The sequence below is a fragment of the Cheilinus undulatus genome, linkage group 22 (assembly GCF_018320785.1).
Source record: "Cheilinus undulatus linkage group 22, ASM1832078v1, whole genome shotgun sequence".
Lineage (NCBI taxonomy): Eukaryota > Metazoa > Chordata > Actinopteri > Labriformes > Labridae > Cheilinus > Cheilinus undulatus.
In genome coordinates this window covers 26,962,374-26,980,809 of record NC_054886.1, presented here as the reverse complement: position 1 = coordinate 26,980,809, position 18,436 = coordinate 26,962,374, and the positions used below count along the sequence as shown (strand labels likewise).

Here is an 18,436-nt window from a genome sequence, read left to right as displayed (position 1 = left end):
ACACTGAGAACAAGCTGGACAAAGCAGTGGCATGGCAGTATTCTGGGTATTTCTACATGACCAGATTAATCTAAAGAATCTATTGAGGTATGTACAAATGCTGTGCAAGGCTTACCATTATTAATCCTTGATAACTGGCGTCTTTTAGAAGAGTGGAATACCGGAGACAGTATAAAGTAATGGAGTCCTAGTCACTACTAGCAGAAGAAACAGGACCTTAAAAAAGAGTAAGGAAAAATAGAAAGACAAGGTAAAGCACCAAATCATGTCAACTTAGAAGTTTTGAACACTTATGTATGCACTGATTGCAAAGTACTATCCAATTTTTGAATTCACTCAAAAAAGGAGTGGACCCAATCTCTTCTTGTCCCGTGAGCTGAATGTCTTGTCACATCCCTTGTGTTTTGTGGCAGAAGCTACAGCAGACACAAAAATGCAGACATACATGTAGAGTGATCCAGCTGTCAAGCAGTTATCAGACGGGTGTTGCTGTGTTTATATGTTCTTCTAAAATCAACACTAAGCTGTGACTGGTGCTACCCCTCCACTTAGAGTGTGTGTTGATCCCACAGCTCTGTATGTCATCTTGCTTGCCCTTGCGCTTTTTCTGCTCACAACAGTTTTGGTTTAGAAAAATGCTGCACATCTATTTTTTTGTTTTTAAATTTGAAAATTTGGACACTATCAAACCTAAAAATCTGAACCAGAATCTTTATTGTCATTGTACACAAGTACAACGAAATTTTGCACAGTTCCATTCAGTGCAATTATTATTACCTCTGCCAAGGAGGTTATGTGATTGGCAGGGTTTGTTAGTTTGTTTGTTGGCAACATAGCCCAAAAGTTATGGATAGATTCTGATGAAATTTCCAGGAAATGTCAGAAATGGCAAAAGGAAGAACTGATTTGATTTTGGGACTGATTCAGATCATCGTCTGGATCTAGGAATTTTTAAAGGACTCTTCACTATTGGGAGATAGGGCTAATGGCGGAGGTCTGCACTCTCTGAGTGTTTTTCTAGTTTATTATTGCAACTGCTCTGGGATATGTGCTGTTTTTCAGTCTGTTAGTTTTGGCTCTTATTGTCCTGAACCGTCTTCCTCAGGATAGCAGTTGTTACAGGTGATAACACAGTTATAAAAATAACTGATATTGTATCATATGATGCACACGGCTGGAAGGAAATAAAACATTTTGCCAGCATTACACTATACCATATAACTACCTCTAAAGAGGAAAAATTATTACCTCTGTAGGAACTCCTGAGTGGATCCCAATGCTGGTCAATGCATAGCATGAGCTGCCTTGAAGCCTAGCAAGAGGCTCCTGGGAGGATGATAAAAGTAGAAAAGAATTACAAGCAAATCATCCATTACCATCCAAATGAGTCTTTAAAGTGTTTCTGAGATCCACTTACTACAAAAAACAATACATGGGGCAGGCTTTCCACTGGTACCCCATCTGGCAAGAATGTTTCAACAAGGCAAAAGAGGTTGTCTTCTTTTTTGTCGAAACAGGAGAGAAGCCCTTTATGTCCTCTGAGCAGCCCTCCAACTGTCCTCTCTGAATCTTGAGCTTTGTGGCATCCTGCAAAAATCAAGTGAGCTATTAAATCTTTAGTGCCATGACACTGACGTGCACATATCCCCATTGTGCATTTAGGAGGTGCTGGAGCCAACAGGTAGTGCCCAGGACCACCACAGTCCACCACCACACTATCCACCTTATTCCTGGGGCCGCTACGGTAAATGTGAATATGGGCGAAACTTCCGGTGCCAAAACGGAAGTAGGCTACATTAAATACATGTATTCTAGTACAGCACCTAACTATGGACGCTAACAAAGAACGACAGTTGTTTCAATAGGAATTCTTCTGGAATTTGTAAATATTTATATTTTTGTTATCACATGTTCACATTGTTTGTATTATAAGCTGTAGATAAGTAAATAAGGTGGATACCACATTATTCCTGGGGGTCTACTGTAGCTATGAATGGAAGTGGAACTTCCAGTACAGTAACAATAATAGCAAAAACATGATTTTTCCAAAGGCTTACTAAAGTGATTTAGTGTCCACAGTGGTTGTTCTGAAATAAATAAATATTTGCTGTAATAAATACTGCTTCATTTTTGTTAAATCAATGAGCTGAAATTTTTTAATCATATTTTCTGCAATGCTCAGTACCTGTTGCTATGTTCATGGTACTAATATTATGACAAAGTTAAATATGTCTCTCACAACATGCTGTCCACTGTCTAAGTGCATCGGGGATGTGATTCTTTTAATATTAATTTATCATTAATTCTTAATACAAAACTTGACATTTACCAAACTGAAGAGCTGGCAACTTGAGTCATGGATAATTTTATAAATATAATTCCCATATTTAAGAGGGATTAGTGTGTAAAATGAGAATTTCAGCAACTCCACAAACTAGAAATGTATCTTTTTATACTGATATAAAGCTAATAAAGTTAGCTAAATATGCCCGTGTAGGTTATCTAAAGTAATGTCATCAATTTGAACTCTCCAGTAGAGGCTAGAGAAATAATAATAATATTATCCCGTTTGAGGTTAAGCAGTCTAAGTTTATGTAGTTTGGTATCAAAATTGCTTTAATAGTCACGTTTAGCCTCTCGTTTCTATACAAAGTCCCATTTAGATAGAACGGAGCGGAAGTTGCGCCCATATTCATGGAAGGGTAGGAATAAGCTGGAAAGCCTGCCTCAGGGGACTCTGAACACAGATATGAATGTGACTCTGAAGGGGAAAAATCCTTCACCTTAGGTCGCTCTGAAGCATCAGTGCTGCGGCGGGACTCTCACTTTTTGGCTAGGGGGCATCACGGTCCTCACGGTCACTCCCACCTCATCTGGAAAACTCCGTCCTTTTTCTCTCCCTCTTCCAAGTGTTCCCAGCACCCAACCGCCCATTTTTTGTACATTTTTCAAAAGTCTGAAGTGGGCGGAGTTAGCTCTGAGCTTGGGGTTCACTTATGGACCCCAACACAGCAAGTGTTCAACGTTCTCCACGCTAAAATGACAGCAAAAAATACAAATCAGACAGCAATGTTGGCTGGTCTAGAATTGAAACAAAAAGCCTCCTGACCCATTTAACTTCTACCTATAAACACGTGGTGTTACTGAATGAAAAGAACTCAAGAAAAATTTGACACTACGACAAAAGAGGTTCTACATACCTTACCAATAGCTCGTAGGCTGATGCTCCGGGTGACGTCGAATTAATACACGCCAATGTCCTGCTTTGTATTCCATCTTCGTTTGCAGCTCGTTCTACGAGCAGACAGCAACTTTATGAAATATTTCCCCGCACACGAGACCACAGAAGACACGAAAAAGCTGTAGTTTACCAGGCAGCCGTTGGCGGTTTGATTTTCCAACGAACCACACACGCATGCGTATTAGGTCCTTCTTTCCCCGCGCCTGCGCGAAACCGTGTCGCGCGCATGGCAATTGACTGCAACCACAATGCGCAAACGCATTTCGAGAAAACAGCACTGTTTGTGTGCATGGAAGGAGGTGAATGAAAACTGTTCACTCTGGAGCTCGTTTCCAAATTGTTCCATTTTTAAACACCCAAATCGCTGTTCTAGTACAGACAGAATAGAAGACGTTCCTGTGTAGACAGGGTTGAATGGCGACGGGAAACAGTTTTTCAAAATTATTTTTATATATTTATTTTTTATATTGATACAACTTTATTGAACAGATTCCAAGAGTTAATACAGCATAGGCACATGAAACAACACGTATTTACTAGACATAAATAACCCCACATACAGGTAAAGAGAAGTTTAGATTAAATTACATAAGGTATGAGAAGTAAATTAAAATTTCAGAAACTAAACCATGGTTTCATATTGTTTTTTTTTTAAGAATTTTTTTTTCCCTTAGAAATCAATTTGATAGACTATATGTACAGTTCACATTCATTTTTAAAACTGATTATGGAGGGTTTCTTGTCATTCTATTTGCATTCATGTTTAAGTTATTTAACCAGTAAAAATAACTATTGTATTTATATAATGTATATACTATATATTCAACTGTACTATATACATATTATATATACAGTATGTATCTCTCTCTCTCTCTCTCTTTATGTATATATAAAATAGTTCTTTCCAATTACCTTGTTATATTTCCTATCGGTAATATGTGTCATCCAATTTCAGTTCTGAAAGATTGACTGAAACATTAAAGTACATCAATGTATTTTGTGTTAGATGCATTAAAGGAAGTGGAATGGCTTTACAAATGCAATGGCATTCTTTGTGAGAGCAATTAACATCATTCTTTTCCAATAAATCAGTTAAACTAAAATAATTGACCACTTTCATCCATCAAATTAAGAACAAACAAAATGATTTTTGGTACCATTCTTGTTTCAATAAGGTTTTCATATTAACTGTAACTGTCCGTTTATTTCACAAGGCAGCATCATGTGGTGTAGCACTGAGAAACAAATGTGAACATAACAACAAATTGGTGCTTGTTCACAGGTTTTGCAGGTTGACAGGTTTTTACTGTATTTTCTACAAAACTTTCCTGATCATACAGTTTTTTTAACCTCTTGTCCCTGCTAAAATTACGGTATGTGATTGCAATTTTTTTCACAGATTTTTACTGTGAATTTAAATGTACATGAGAGAAAAGTCTGTAATTTTAACAAAATACTACTGTAATTTTTAGAGTAATTGCCCGTCTTGAAGATTACAGTATTTTTCCTTTATTTTCACAATCTTCTTTCGTTTAAACGGCACAATTTTGTAATTATTACGTACTTTAATTGTAAAAATTTATGTTTCATACCGTTGCTTGATTTACAGCAATTCTGTGTATTTTATACAGTAATATATGTTTATTTATTTTACGGTCTTTTACTGTTGCTATTTGACAGTCTTTTGCCGTATTTTCTACGGACATTTTTTACAGTGTAGCTTTAGATTTCCTTTAGGGTCTAGCGGTTAGAAAATTGTTCTTGAATTTCCCCCAGGATTAGTAACGTATCTATCTATTTATCTTTAGTTACCTTAGCATTGTTAGCGATGTTATTTAAGTAGCTATGTCTTCTACATAGCTAACTTAGCTTTGTGGATAAGAGTGTTTTCATGGAGGACAAGCTTCTTCCTGTAAACAGACAGTTTACGTGGCATCTGTCAAAAAGAAGGCATGTAATTTACTGGTGCAAAGGTTTAGAAGGGTTTTTTTTTAATTCACCTGTATTCATAGATAAAGTCTATCAGTTACATTTATGAAATAACCACAATGCAAACATTACAGACCATTGAAGTAAACAGAAAAGGCCAGCTGTCTAATCTGTGATTAAATTATGTATACATCCATCTTAGAAGTAGTTCTATGAACTGTGGCTCGTTTAAGTGTTGTTAGCATTAGCCAAAGCAAGTATGACTTGCTAGCTAAATATTCATTGTAACTAAGTAAGATTTAAGCTAATATAGCTATGATAGCTTTAGCTAACAAAACTAAAGCAAGCCACTGTTTGCATTACTACTTCTACACTGGGTCTAGCTTTAGCAAACATACCCTAATCTAATGGAGCTAATGTAGTAGTCTCACCCATACCTTAACCCTTACCCTAACCCTATTCAGTTTCACCACAGTGATCTGCAAGTGGGTTGCTGGGATCTGCAGTCAGATTTACTTTGATGGTACATGCTATAGACAGCATTTAGCATAAACGTAGCTGAAAAGACATTGTGAACTGGCTAATTAAGAGATGAATTCAAGATGAATAATGATTTCCATAATAGAAAAGCTGACTAAACCTAACATGGATACAATCAATCCCATCAAGTCGGTCATGTTCTTAATTTTTTTTTTTATTATTATTATTTATGCAATAGCTTAGCTTCTAGCCCTGGGATAATCAGAGTAGGTATGTATTAATAAAATTTAATCCATGTATAGTTTGGCCCTTAAAGAACTAATACATGGAGACCAAAACTGTTATTTGAAACAGGCTGTAAACATGATTAATTCTGCTGTTAAAATGGGTATTTTAATATGGCTGTTAATGGGGCTTTACTCACTGATGGAGCAAGCCTCTAGTGGACACTTAAGGAACTGCAATTTTTACACTTCTATTTGGCTTTATTCCTGAAGTATTGCAACCGTTGTGTTCCTCAGTGTTTTTACGTCAACCTTCCTAAAAATCTACCAAGTAGGCCCTGCTTTTCATTTCGATTCATTTCATGAACAGTGTTTGCATCAGTGTTTCAGTGTGTTGACTAGAGATTCCAACACAGCCCTGAGCCAGCTGAGTAACACCATGTTTGCGAGATGGAGTTAGTGTGTCATCATCCAGTGCCCCCGATGGATGTTTGACCTCTGAAATCTTATGCAAGCTGCCTCCTACTTTGCACACATGCACAAATGAGCGTGTGATTCACTTGTCATGCATCACCTCCATGCTGCTCGTGCTGATACATAAAATCAGGAAGTGTACGTTTTGGTGTGGTTTTTTTTCCTGCAGATGCTGTCCTCTGAAGAAAGTATTTATTTGTATTTAGGCAGGTGTTTTCTTAAAATTGTCACTTGTTTCATCAGATTCTTTTGCATGGGTGTAAAACAGCACCAAGCTATCATTTAAGCTTGCTAAGCAGCCAATTAAGCTAATTAATTTACCCCAGTTTAAGCAAAGGTTAACCCACTGATTCGATTAGTCTCTTAGCATAAATGCTCCCTGCTGGGTTACTCCATTGCTGCCGCGATGGCATCCCACTGGCCCAGTGCTGAGACAGATTTTATTCCCCATGACCCAAACTTGTTCCCCCCCCCGCAGAGAAATGAGCTAAGACACTGAGTCAAATCCATCTCTACGGGGTATCACACTGTCACCGGCTCTGACCGTTGACCTCCCTGTGGAGCGGGACGGAGTGAAGACAGATTTTACTGGAGGGAAAAATGTCTGCTTCTGTTTCCTGCTGAGAGATAAATGATTGTTTCACTTGTGTTTGATGGACTTTACTGTCAAGTAGAATACTCACTCCAGTTGGTGAGAGGTTTTTAACCTTTAAATTTTCAGCTTTTTTATGCTTTAGTGAAAACAGAATTATGTAATGACAACAGAGTAGGTAAATGAAACATTAACTAGAGGGCTGTGGTTCTACCACACTGACTTGGTGAATATGAGCACCACCACATTACAACAGAGTGTTTTTTTTTTCCTTAAATCACAGTGATGTGCCTCAAGGCAAGTTTTGGCATGCCATGGGCATTTGTACAACCATTTATTATACACAAGCGGAAAGAGACTGTAATAAAGAGACTATTTAGCATGGTGTAACTTGAGGTTTTGGCTTGATCTTAAATTTGCCTTGGGCAAAATATAACATAGTAAATCACTGCCTTCAACATTAAAGAATTACCAGTCCCAGCCTCTTCTATTTCTACTTGTAATACCAATCATTGTTTGATTAATCACCAAGCCAACCAAACCTACCTAGCCTTGTGTGAAAAAGTCCTCCTAAACCTAATGACTGGTTATCCACTATTCCCAGCAACAACCGTATCAAGTGTTGAGTGACTGTGGAGGGATTTTGGCCCACTCTTCTGAGGAGAATGGTTAATTAAGTCAGCCACATATGAGGGTTTTCAAGTATAAATCAATCAGATTTAAGTCCAGACTTAAACCCAGCAAGTCTAAAAATGCCATTGTTTTTTAAGCCATTCGGATGTGGAATTTTGGCCACTCCTCTGTGCAGAATTTTTAATCAAGTCAGCCACATATGAGTGTTTTCCAGCATGAATCAATCAGTTTTAAGTCCAGACTTAAACCAAGCAAGTCCAAAAACTTCACTTTGTTTTTAAGCCATTCCGATGTTGAATTTTGGCCCACTCTTCTGTGCAGAATTGTTTGCTTCCTCAGCCACATAAAGGTTTTTGAGGATGAATCAATCAGGTTTAAGTCCAGACTTGAAACAAGCAAGTCTAAAACCTTTATTTTGTTTTTTAAAGCCATGCAGATGTGGAATTTTGGCCCACTCTCCTGTGCAGAATTGAAAATTAAGTTAGCCACATATGAGGGTTTTCGAGATTGAATCAATCAGGTATAAGTCCAGACCTCAAACAATCCAGTCCAAAACGTTCATTTTGTTTTCAAGTCATGTAGAGGTGGAAAAGTGGCCCACTCTTCTGTACAGACTTGTTGATTAAGTCAGCCACATAGGAGAGATTTCGAGCATGAATCAATCAGTTTTAAGCCCAGACTTAAACTGAGCAAGTCAAAACCTTCATTTTTTAAGCCATTCAGATGTGGAATTTTGGCCCACTCTTCTGTGCAGAATTGTTCATAAAGTCAGCCAAATATGAGGGTTTTTAAGATTGAATCAGTCAGATTTAAGTCTAGACTTGGACCAAGCCAGTCCACAATCTTCATTTTGTTTATAAGCCATTCAGAGGTGGAATTTAAGCCCACTCGTCTTTGCAGATATACTTGTTAAGTCAGCCATATATGAAGTTTTTTAAGATTGAATCAATCAGATCTAAGTCTAGACTTAAACCCAGCCAGTCAAAAACCTTTCCCAAAAGTCCTCTGGATCATTAACATGTTATTTGGCAAATGTGAGATGAGCCTTGCTTGGCTTCAGAACTCTCCCATGGATGCCATTTTCTCCCAGTCTCTTACTCATTGTTGAATCATGAATCATGATCTTAACTGAGTCAAGTAAGGCCTGCAGGTCTTTAGACATTGTTCTGGGTTCTTTTGTTACTTCCTGGATAAGTTGTCGATATGCTGTTGGAGTATTTTTGGTAGGCCAGCCACTCCTGGAAAAGATTTCCTATGTTCCAAGTTTTCTCCATTTGTGGATGATGGCTCTCACTGTGGTTGACTTGAGTCCCAAAACCTCAGAAATGTCTTTGCAACCCTTTTCAAACTGATAGATGTCGATGACTTTATTTCTCATCTGTTTTAAAGCAGTTTTAAACTGAGAACTCCATGAATGCAAACATATCAGAGTAGGCTAAAAAAGTTCTACACAATCTGTCTCATACTTTACGTTTTTGTGGATGATTAAGCTATGTGGGTGTGAAGTTGTAGCAAACAATCTGCCAAGTCAATCTTGATCTTCATACGCTGCTTTAATCAACGCTGTTATTCATTATTCCCCTTTTGTTGGATCCTTTTCATTATCTTGTCAGCTTTTAATCTACAAATCAGCAGGAGGCCTCAGACCTTGAGACTGTGACAAAACAATATGCAAACACATCACACAGAGACTGAGATATGGCAGAGCTTTACTCTGTTGTTTTCTATATATAAATGTGCACTGTGTTTCTTTGGCGCTCATAATCATACAGTTTAAACACTCTCCGCCCATACAAAGTCATTATGTAATCTTAACCTTTAATCTCAGACTAAAGAAATGTCCACACATGTGATTATTTTAATTATATCAATGAGGGCAAAACCTTTAAACCTTGTTAACGCTGTAATCAAACTGTTGTATTAACCTGAGTCCTCATGGGATCTGGGCAATGTAGTGCATGTTAAGTATGCTGTGCCCTGTGCTGTGATGTTCTCTAATCAATTAAAGTAACGTCGACCTCTGCATGCAGCATCTAAAGCCTTCAGACTCTGCTGGGCCTGGTGACATTTACTCAGACTTTCAAAACAGATTGGACTCATTTACATCACCGTGTTTGAACTATGCGTAAATTGTAAACTCCAAAAGTAATCACTGAAGTGAAATGAAAACATGATGGGCATTATATTACACATGGCCCAGTAGAAAGTGGTTAAAAGCAGCATGAAGTAACAAAATGTGGTGCAAAGGGGGAAAAAAAAGCTAAAAGTACTGGACAGCAGGAAAAGTAGCCATTTAGACTAGATTCTCTCAGCTGTAGTAATGTCTCCTCGTTATCACAGCCAAGTCTATTCTTTTTTTTGCCTGTGACATATTTTACTGTCATAGAAACACTGAGCAACTCAACAGTCACAAGGTCACTCTGATGACCACTCAACAATTACAGAGTCACTCCGATGACTGATAAACCGTCACAGAGTCTATCTGATAACCACTCAACAGTCACAGAGTCACTCTGACGACCACTCAACCGTCACAGAGTCACTCTGATGACCACTCAACAGTCACAGAGTCACTCTGATGACCACTCAACAGTCACAGGGTCTTTCTGATGGACATTCAACAGTCACAGAGTCACTCTAATGACTGATCAACGGTGACAGAGTCACTCTGATGACCACTCAACCGTCACAGAGTCACTCTGATGACCACTCAACAGTCACAGAGTCACTCTGATGACCACTCAACAGTCACAGGGTCTTTCTGATGGACATTCAACAGTCACAGAGTCACTCTAATGACTGATCAACGGTGACAGAGTCACTCTGATGACCACTCAACAGTCACAAAGTCACTGATGACCACTCAACAGTCACAGAGTCATTCTAATGACCACTCAACCGTCACAGAGTCACTCTGATGACCACTCAACAGTCACAGAGTCACTCTGATGACCGATCAACCGTCACAGAGTCACTCTGATGACCGATCAACCGTCACAGAGTCACTCAAATGGACATTCAACAGTCACAGAGTCACTCTGATGACCAATCAACCGTCACAGAGTCACTCAAATGGACATTCAACAGTCACAGAGTCACTCTGATGACCACTCAACAGTCACAGAGTCACTCTGATGACCACTCAACAGTCACAGAGTCACTCTGATGACCACTCAACAGTCACAGAGTCACTCTGATGACTGATCAACTGTCACAGAGTCACTCTGATGACTTATCAACCATCACAGAGTCACTCTGGTGACCACTCAGTGGTCTCTTTGATCCTATTTAAGCCCAGAATTCACTGTTTAGTATTTAAAGCACATTGTACAACCTTTTAACACCATGCATCATTCTTCTCACTGTGCTCATACACTGTTAAGACTTCTTTAAATTTTATCCCAAATTAAAGGGAATCTTTAATTTCCTGGCTTTTCAAATGGTTTCAGTAATACTTTATCACCTTAGTATTTCTTCTCCTGTTCCCTCTTATTCTCCAGACTACGCCTGGCCCCTTCCCAGCGCTCTGTGTCCCATCTGGATCTACCTGGACGTGTTGTTCTCCACTGCCTCCATCATGCACCTGTGCGCCATCTCTCTGGACCGATACGTCGCCATCCGCAACCCCATCGAGCACAGCCGCTTCAACTCCCGAACCAAAGCCATGATGAAGATCGCCGCCGTCTGGACAATATCTATAGGTCAGACACGCTTCACAAGCATATACAAGAATTTTCAACTTTTAGAGAGCCTGTTTGTTGACCATCTTCTTAAAATAATCGAGTAGATTACACCTAATCAATAAAGTTGTGATTGGCCTGAGTGTGCCCTTCAGAGTCGTTCTATCAGGAGGAAAAACAGATTGATTGTGGAGAATCTCTTGACCTTTTTTTCCTGAAGTGCTTCTCCTCCTGAATATTAAGGACAGCTGATTTAAAAAGACACACAGCAGGTTAAAAGTCAGTGTAAGACATGATGGAGATCTAAAGGGTCAGTTCACCAAAATCTATATGATAGATCTGTACAGGCTTGTAGGTCCAGCAGTGTTACCTCTTGGGTTAATTATTTCAAGACTTTTGTCTTTAAATTTAATGGTCTGCACTCTCTGGTGACCCATTAGCGATCGCATTAGTTAGCTTAGATGTTGTCATTTTGGGGACAAATCCAGGTCTGCTGGACTGCGCCGGCGTAACTAGTCCTGTGTTGTTGTTAGCGTCTTTGCTAACATTAGCAACATTAGCTTTCATGGCTTGATGTTGTGTTGTTGTTAGCGTCTTCGCTAGCATTAGCAAAGATGCGTTTTGCCCGGAGGTGGTAATTCACACTCGTTGTACTCTAGAGTAAAGACAGTTCATCACCGCAGTATGAACACACAATTTTTGTTTCATCCAGACTTCAGATAGGCAGCTTTTTAAATCAAAATTTGCCATGAAACAGACCTGGGTCTGTCTCCTCACTCCTCACTGCTGGCTGCGTTTGACCCACATTTAACCTTTTCACCCCAGGGACGTAAACATCCGCGCAGGCGGACTACGGGAGGAAGTTGTGGTCAAACTTAGTCATATGATTAAATTGCGTTATTATTTTTTTAATGTGTTAAGCTCCCAGATTAATCACAAGCGTTAACGCGTTTATATTAACAGGCCTAATTTTTTTATGTTCAGGAGATTTGAAGGGTTTGTCATTTTTGTGTTGATTTGGGAAATGTGTTTGTATTTAGGGGGGAATTTTATTTGAATGTTTTTGGGAATGATTTGCTTCAAAATTTTAAGGTATGCTCACAGAAATTTGGGAATTTTATTTTTTGATTTTGGGAATCTAATATGGAATTGGGAGGGAGGTTATCCTTTGATGTTGCTAGAATGTAACAGAATTTTCAGAAGAATTTGTTGCCATGTTTGGAGGGATTTTCTGACATTTTTCATAGAACTTTGGGAATATAATTTGCTTTGGGATTTTTTCAAAATTTTCAAGAATTTAAATGGAATTTTAATTAAAATGTAGGCTTTATAATAAAGTTTAGTTGAAACATTTTTGAGGAATATGTGAAGAAATTTTAGATACTTCTTATAGAAATTGTAAAAACATGATTTAGAATTTTTCACTGAAATGTTGGTAGTTTCTTTGGAATTTTAGAGAATTGGTATAGGAGATCAACTTTTGTCCTAATCAATTCCTGTTAAAAGGCAAGGCTGAGCTTTTCAAACTTATCAGGTCCTTATCATCCCAACTAATTGGATGAAACCAAAAATGCATTTCAAACTAGAATGGCCGTCTGAGGTGGCAGACCCACGCCTAAGCAGCGCCACTGAGGAACTCACGCTCCCATTGATTACTATGGTGTTCAAAATTTGGAAGTCTGAGAAAACCGAATGGGAGCGTGGATCATCACCAAAATCTAATCGATTCTTCCCTGTCACTATCCCAATATTCCCTGAAAGTTTGGTGAAGATACGACTTTCCGTTCTCAAGTTATCTTGTACACATACAAACAAACGAACAAACAAAGATACAGAACCCTGTACATAACCCCCTGCCAATTTCATCGGCGTGGGTAACAAAAGCCTGGGTCTCATGAGGTTCAGGTGTATCTTAAAACTGCTTAGAGAGATATGATTTTGTTGTTGGAATCTCCAGGTTATTTGGCCTAATGTTCAGCCACCTCTGTACTTTAACCGTCAGACAGTTGCACACCTCATGGAGGCCTCTAACAGCCAGGTGGTAGTTCTGCTTTTTTCTGTTTCAATCTCCAAAATAAATTGGTCTCCAAATTCCCCTTGTCTCTTCTTGTTAGAACTCTCTCCTCAGCTCTTTTATATCCCGGTGTAATCAGTTTGAGTGAGTGTGTTGTTGATGTGTGCTTCCTGAAGGGGAAAGCTTTCCCCCCCTCTGAGAGAAGTGTTTAAGGGGAATGGGCTGACTTTTAAAACTTTTCTCGCAGCCCTCCCTGCGTCGGTCTGTCTGACCTCCGGCTTCTGCTGATGTTGCTTCGCGCCCTTTGAGACCCAGGAGAGCTCTTGTATCTTAACAAGTTCACACATCAACACACTTTCACACAAGCAAACAGATTGCCTGAGTGTATCATTAGCCTAACACCCTCTGACCTTACCGTAAGTGTGGCGCTGTGCTGAGCCATTAAACTAGCTCATAAACCCCCACAGGATACACTGGATTCTTCCAGTATGTAATGGCCCCCTTCAAATGATCTTCCAGTAGAAATATATAAGCAAAACAGACCTGTTATGATATATTTATGGTTGATTTTATGAGCATTCAATCCATAATATCCACTCATTATGTTTTAAGACCTTTAATTAAAGGCGTATCAAGACCGCTTTGTCATAAAACACATGATATGCAGTTATAAATATTGTCTTTATTAGCAGTTATTAATTTTTACTCTTTACAATTAATCACTGCCTTTCCTGTGACTACAAAGAAAACCTGAGGCAGCAAAAACCTCAGAGCAAAGCAGGCATCAGCGACAACAGAATGTCACTGATTAAGTCAGAAGCAGGATAAAGGAGGAGCTGGGGTGGAGGAGGGTTGCAAAAAAACGGCTTGCAGAGGGAGCAGCAAAGTAGCCAGTTTGAAATGGCAGCATGAGTGCAGTAGCATACTTCGAGTGAATCAGCTGGCTGTCAGCTGATAAGGGTTTGCATGAGATCAGCTAATCTCAGTTGGCAGCACTTGTCTCTGTGGACTGAGATAACGCTATGGTAATTGTTGCCAAAAGATGAATTGCCTGAACTGTCAATCTGCCAAAATGTTTAGTAAAGTAGGTTTCAGGTAAGTTGTATGTTCAAAAAAATGGAAACCTTTGATAAATACCTGAATAGTTAAACATGATAAAGAATATTGATCTGAGTAGTAGGAAAAATACTTGCTTAAGATAAGACAGTAGTTTAATACTTTTGCTGAAAGTACCCATCACATATCATTATTCATAAACAATATTGCAGACTAAGTTCCAATACAAAGGTCTGATGTCTAACCCAGGATTAAATTATGACTAAACCCATTTTAGAAGTAGGTACTTGAACAGTGGTATGCTATAGCTTTGTTATCTTTAGCTGAAGCTAATATAGCTTTGCTACCAGTGAAGTTAACATTAGTATTAGTGACACATAAGCCAAGGTAGCAATGATAACTTTAGCTAAAGCTAACAATGCTAACGCCAGCCACTGTTCACATAGATACTTCTTAAAAATGTCTAGCTCAAGCAAACATAGCTTAGATTATGCTACATGATCTACATAGTTAAAATAGCTTTGTTAGCTTTAGCCTTAGCTATATTAGCTGAGTGTTTAGAGTGTTGACACATTTTTCTGATCTTGGGGATCATCAAGATGTTTTCAGCAAATGTGAGATGAGCCTTTGAGTCCTTTTGGTCAGGGGTGTCTTTTGCATTGGAACTCTCCCATGATGCCATTGTTGCCCAGTCTCTTCTTTATTGTTGAATCATGAAATCATGGGTTCTTTTCTGACCTTTTGTGATGAAGCCTTGATGCACTCTTGGAGTCACTTTGGTAGGCTGGCCACTTTTGAGAAGGCACACCACCATTCTGAGTTTTCCCCTTTTGTGGGTAATGGCTCTCACCATGGCAGTTACTTTTTTACATAGTGCCATGTGGGTCTGGATGGCTTTGTAACCCTTGATAAAATGTAATCAACATTCAAAACATATATTTTGTATGTATGTGTGCCATTTTTGCCCATTCTCTTTCTTATTGTCGAATCATGGACACTGACCTTAACTGATGTTAAGGTCACCTCCAGTGAGGCATGCAGGTCTTTAGATGTTCTGGGTTCTTTTCTGTCCTCCTGGATAAATCGTCGATGCATTCTTGGAGTATTTTTGGCGGGCCGACCACTCCTGGGAAGGTTCACCACTCTTCCAAGTTTTCCCCATTCGTGGATAATGGCTCTCACTATGGTTCGCTGGTGTCCCAAAGCCTTCAAAATGGCTTTGTAACTGTTTCCAGACCTATAGATATCAGTGACTTTTTAAAATCATATGTTCTTGAATTTCTTTAGATGGGGATTCTTTTTGAGATCACTTAGTCTACTTCACTTCTATTGAAGGGGTTTTTTTGAATCAGTTGGTCAGTAGTAAAGATCCCTTGGTGTAACTTGTAGACTTGAACTCAGCTTTCCAAAATAATGCAGTTAATCACATTTAATTTATGCCATTCTTATATTTTAATTCGTAGCCATTCTTTCACAATGTGTGCACCACTTTTGGGTGTATTCTGCAGTTAGAGATTATCTTGTTGAAGCAGCATTAACTGACAGAGTTGAATGACACCTCCAGACGTCTCTTCTTCCACTACTCATCACTGATCTGGCTCAGTTTTCCTTTAGGCTTTCCCCCGACCCCTGGGAAGGTACTGAACCCCAACATTTATCCATGACTGAGGTCCTCCGGGGTCTTCTTTGATTAAGTGTTGAGGATTAGAAAGGAAACTCAAACAGAAGAGAAGCTCTGCCTTTTTTACCCTTGCTTTTATGCTTTATAGACCAATATGGACATGTCTGCTCTGAAAATACAACACACCAATCTCGACAAAACAGTTCCCTCTTCTGCAAGAAAATTTGAGCTGCCAAGAAGTGGTCCTGCAGAAATTACCATACATTGAATTTGCCAGAAGAGCTGCCTCTTTTGGGACATATCCAAGTCAGGTTATAAGCCAGGTCGACGGGGTCTCTTGCTTTTTGAGTTTCAGAAATTTGCAGTTAAATCAGGTTTTTCTCAGCTCAAGGGCAAAATAGCTTTGCAGAGTTGAGTCATTAATATTTCTTAATCACTGCCAACATTTGACAAGGTTTAACTCAAGACTTTAAAGTATTTCCTTTCAAGTCTGACGCCTTTATAGAGTCAAATCTAATGTAAGGCAAGCACCCAGGTCAAGACTGAGTTCTTCACTTGGATGACTTACTTCTGACTCATCCAACTTTTCATTAAGCCCTTTGCATATTAGGAGATGAAATTAACCAATGTGACACCTGACAGGTCTATCTGGACTGCAAAGCAGACACTGATCAATAGAAAGCTACCCCGGCCATGTCTCAATGGAGTCGGTGCTGAAAATAACCTTCATTATTCCCCATTTTCACTAATTTATTCACACCTCCCCCTTGTGACCCTGATGGTTTAAGGGGGATGAAATCAATGAGGTGAATCACAGCCTTCCTTTAGATTCACCTGGCTGCTCTAAATGAGGAAAACAGCAGATGGATGTGATTATTTATTCTCTTTGTGTTATGCATGTTAAAAGCCATAATTACTCTCTCCATTCAGTAGCAAATCATCAAGCCTGGCAGACATGTTTATTACTCTGGTAACATCTGTTTAGCAAACCTTTGTGAATCTGCCTTAATGGGAGGTTCAGGAACTTTTGAAAGGCAGAACCCCTCTCACAAACTAACAGTTGAATTAATAAGCAATATACGTAGAAGCCTTGATTACAAGTTGATACTGTCAAATTTTAGTTTCCATATGCAACATACATGTCAACATTTGCTGTGAAAATGTATCTGTCCCCTTCTTTATTTGCATATTTGTCACATTTAATGTTTCAGATAAACAAAAAATGTTTAATTTCAGCCAAATGTAACCCAAAGTACATACTAAATATATGTTTTGAAAGTTGATTACATTTTATCAAGGGTTACAAAGCCATCCAGACCCACATGGCACTATGTAAGAAAGTAACTGCCATGGTGAGAGCCATTACCCACAAAAGGGGAAAACTCAGAATGGTGGTGTGCCTTCTCAAAAGTGGTGAACCTACCAAAATGACTCCAAGAGTGCATCAAGCCTTCATCCAGGAGGTCAGAAAAGAACCCAGAACAACATCTAAAGACCAGCCGGCCTCACTTGATTCAGTTAAGGTCAGTTTTCATGATTCAACAATAAGAAGAAACTGCAGCAGGACAGTGATCCAAAACACTCCAGAAAGTCCACCTCTGAATGGCCAAAAAAAAAAAAGAAAAAAAAAGAAGAAGAAATCTGATTGAGCTGCAGTGGCATGACCTCAAACAGGCCGTTCATACTCGAAAACCCCTCAAATGTGGACAAAAACAATACTGCAAACATATTGTATAAGCATAAAAGTAACTGCTTCTTTCTCTTCTTAACTCCTGAATGAGTTATCAGCAGTAGCCTGTCTGCCTCCCTAGAGAATAAACTGACCTCACGTTCAGCTCAGAACACGACTGTTCAGCCAGGCTGAGTGGCAAAACATTCTGAAACTCTGCTGTTTGCTCAGTAGGAAACAGACTTATATTTGCTTATATCAGGGTTATATAGACTCTACATATCCCCCACTGGAGACTTCACCAGTGGTGTGGGTGTGATGTACAGTTCCTACCATTAATTAGTTCCTAGCTTTAATAAGTCCCTATTCTGAATAGTTTGTGTACAGTCCCTTTCCTGGATAATTTGTTATAATTTGTGTACAGTCTCTGTCCTCGATAATTTGTTTATAGTCCCTAACTTAGAATAATTTGCATACAGTCCCTTTCTGGGATAGTTTTTTACTGTCCCTTCCCAAGAATAATCTGTGTACAGTCCCTGTCCTGGATAATTTGTGTAATTCCTGTGCTGCATAATTAGCATACAGTCCCTATCTTTGCTGCAGTCCTTATCTAGAGTGATTGGAGTACAATAACTACTCTCTCTGGATAATTTGTTTACAGCCCCTTACCTAGAACAATTTGTGTACTGTCCATATCTTTTTTTTTTTTTTTTTTTTTTTTTTTTGTATGTTCCCTATCCAGAAAAATGTGTTTACAGTCCCTCTGCTAAATTACAGAAGAGTATTAGGGCCACTGAAAAAAAAATTTGAGACGAAAATTTTT

General features: G+C 38.9%; 1 protein-coding gene across 4 annotated transcripts in view; it reads left to right on the top strand.

Annotated features, from left to right (window-relative positions):
- htr2cl1 (5-hydroxytryptamine (serotonin) receptor 2C, G protein-coupled-like 1) overlaps positions 1 to 18,436 on the top strand; it is a 247,858-nt gene that overhangs the window by 211,205 nt on the left and 18,217 nt on the right. For all 4 annotated transcript variants that reach the window (XM_041778688.1, XM_041778690.1, XM_041778689.1 and 1 more), the window contains one exon: positions 11,074 to 11,274. In XM_041778688.1, coding sequence (XP_041634622.1) covers positions 11,074 to 11,274 — 201 coding nt within the window. The remainder of the gene's footprint in view (positions 1 to 11,073; positions 11,275 to 18,436) is intronic.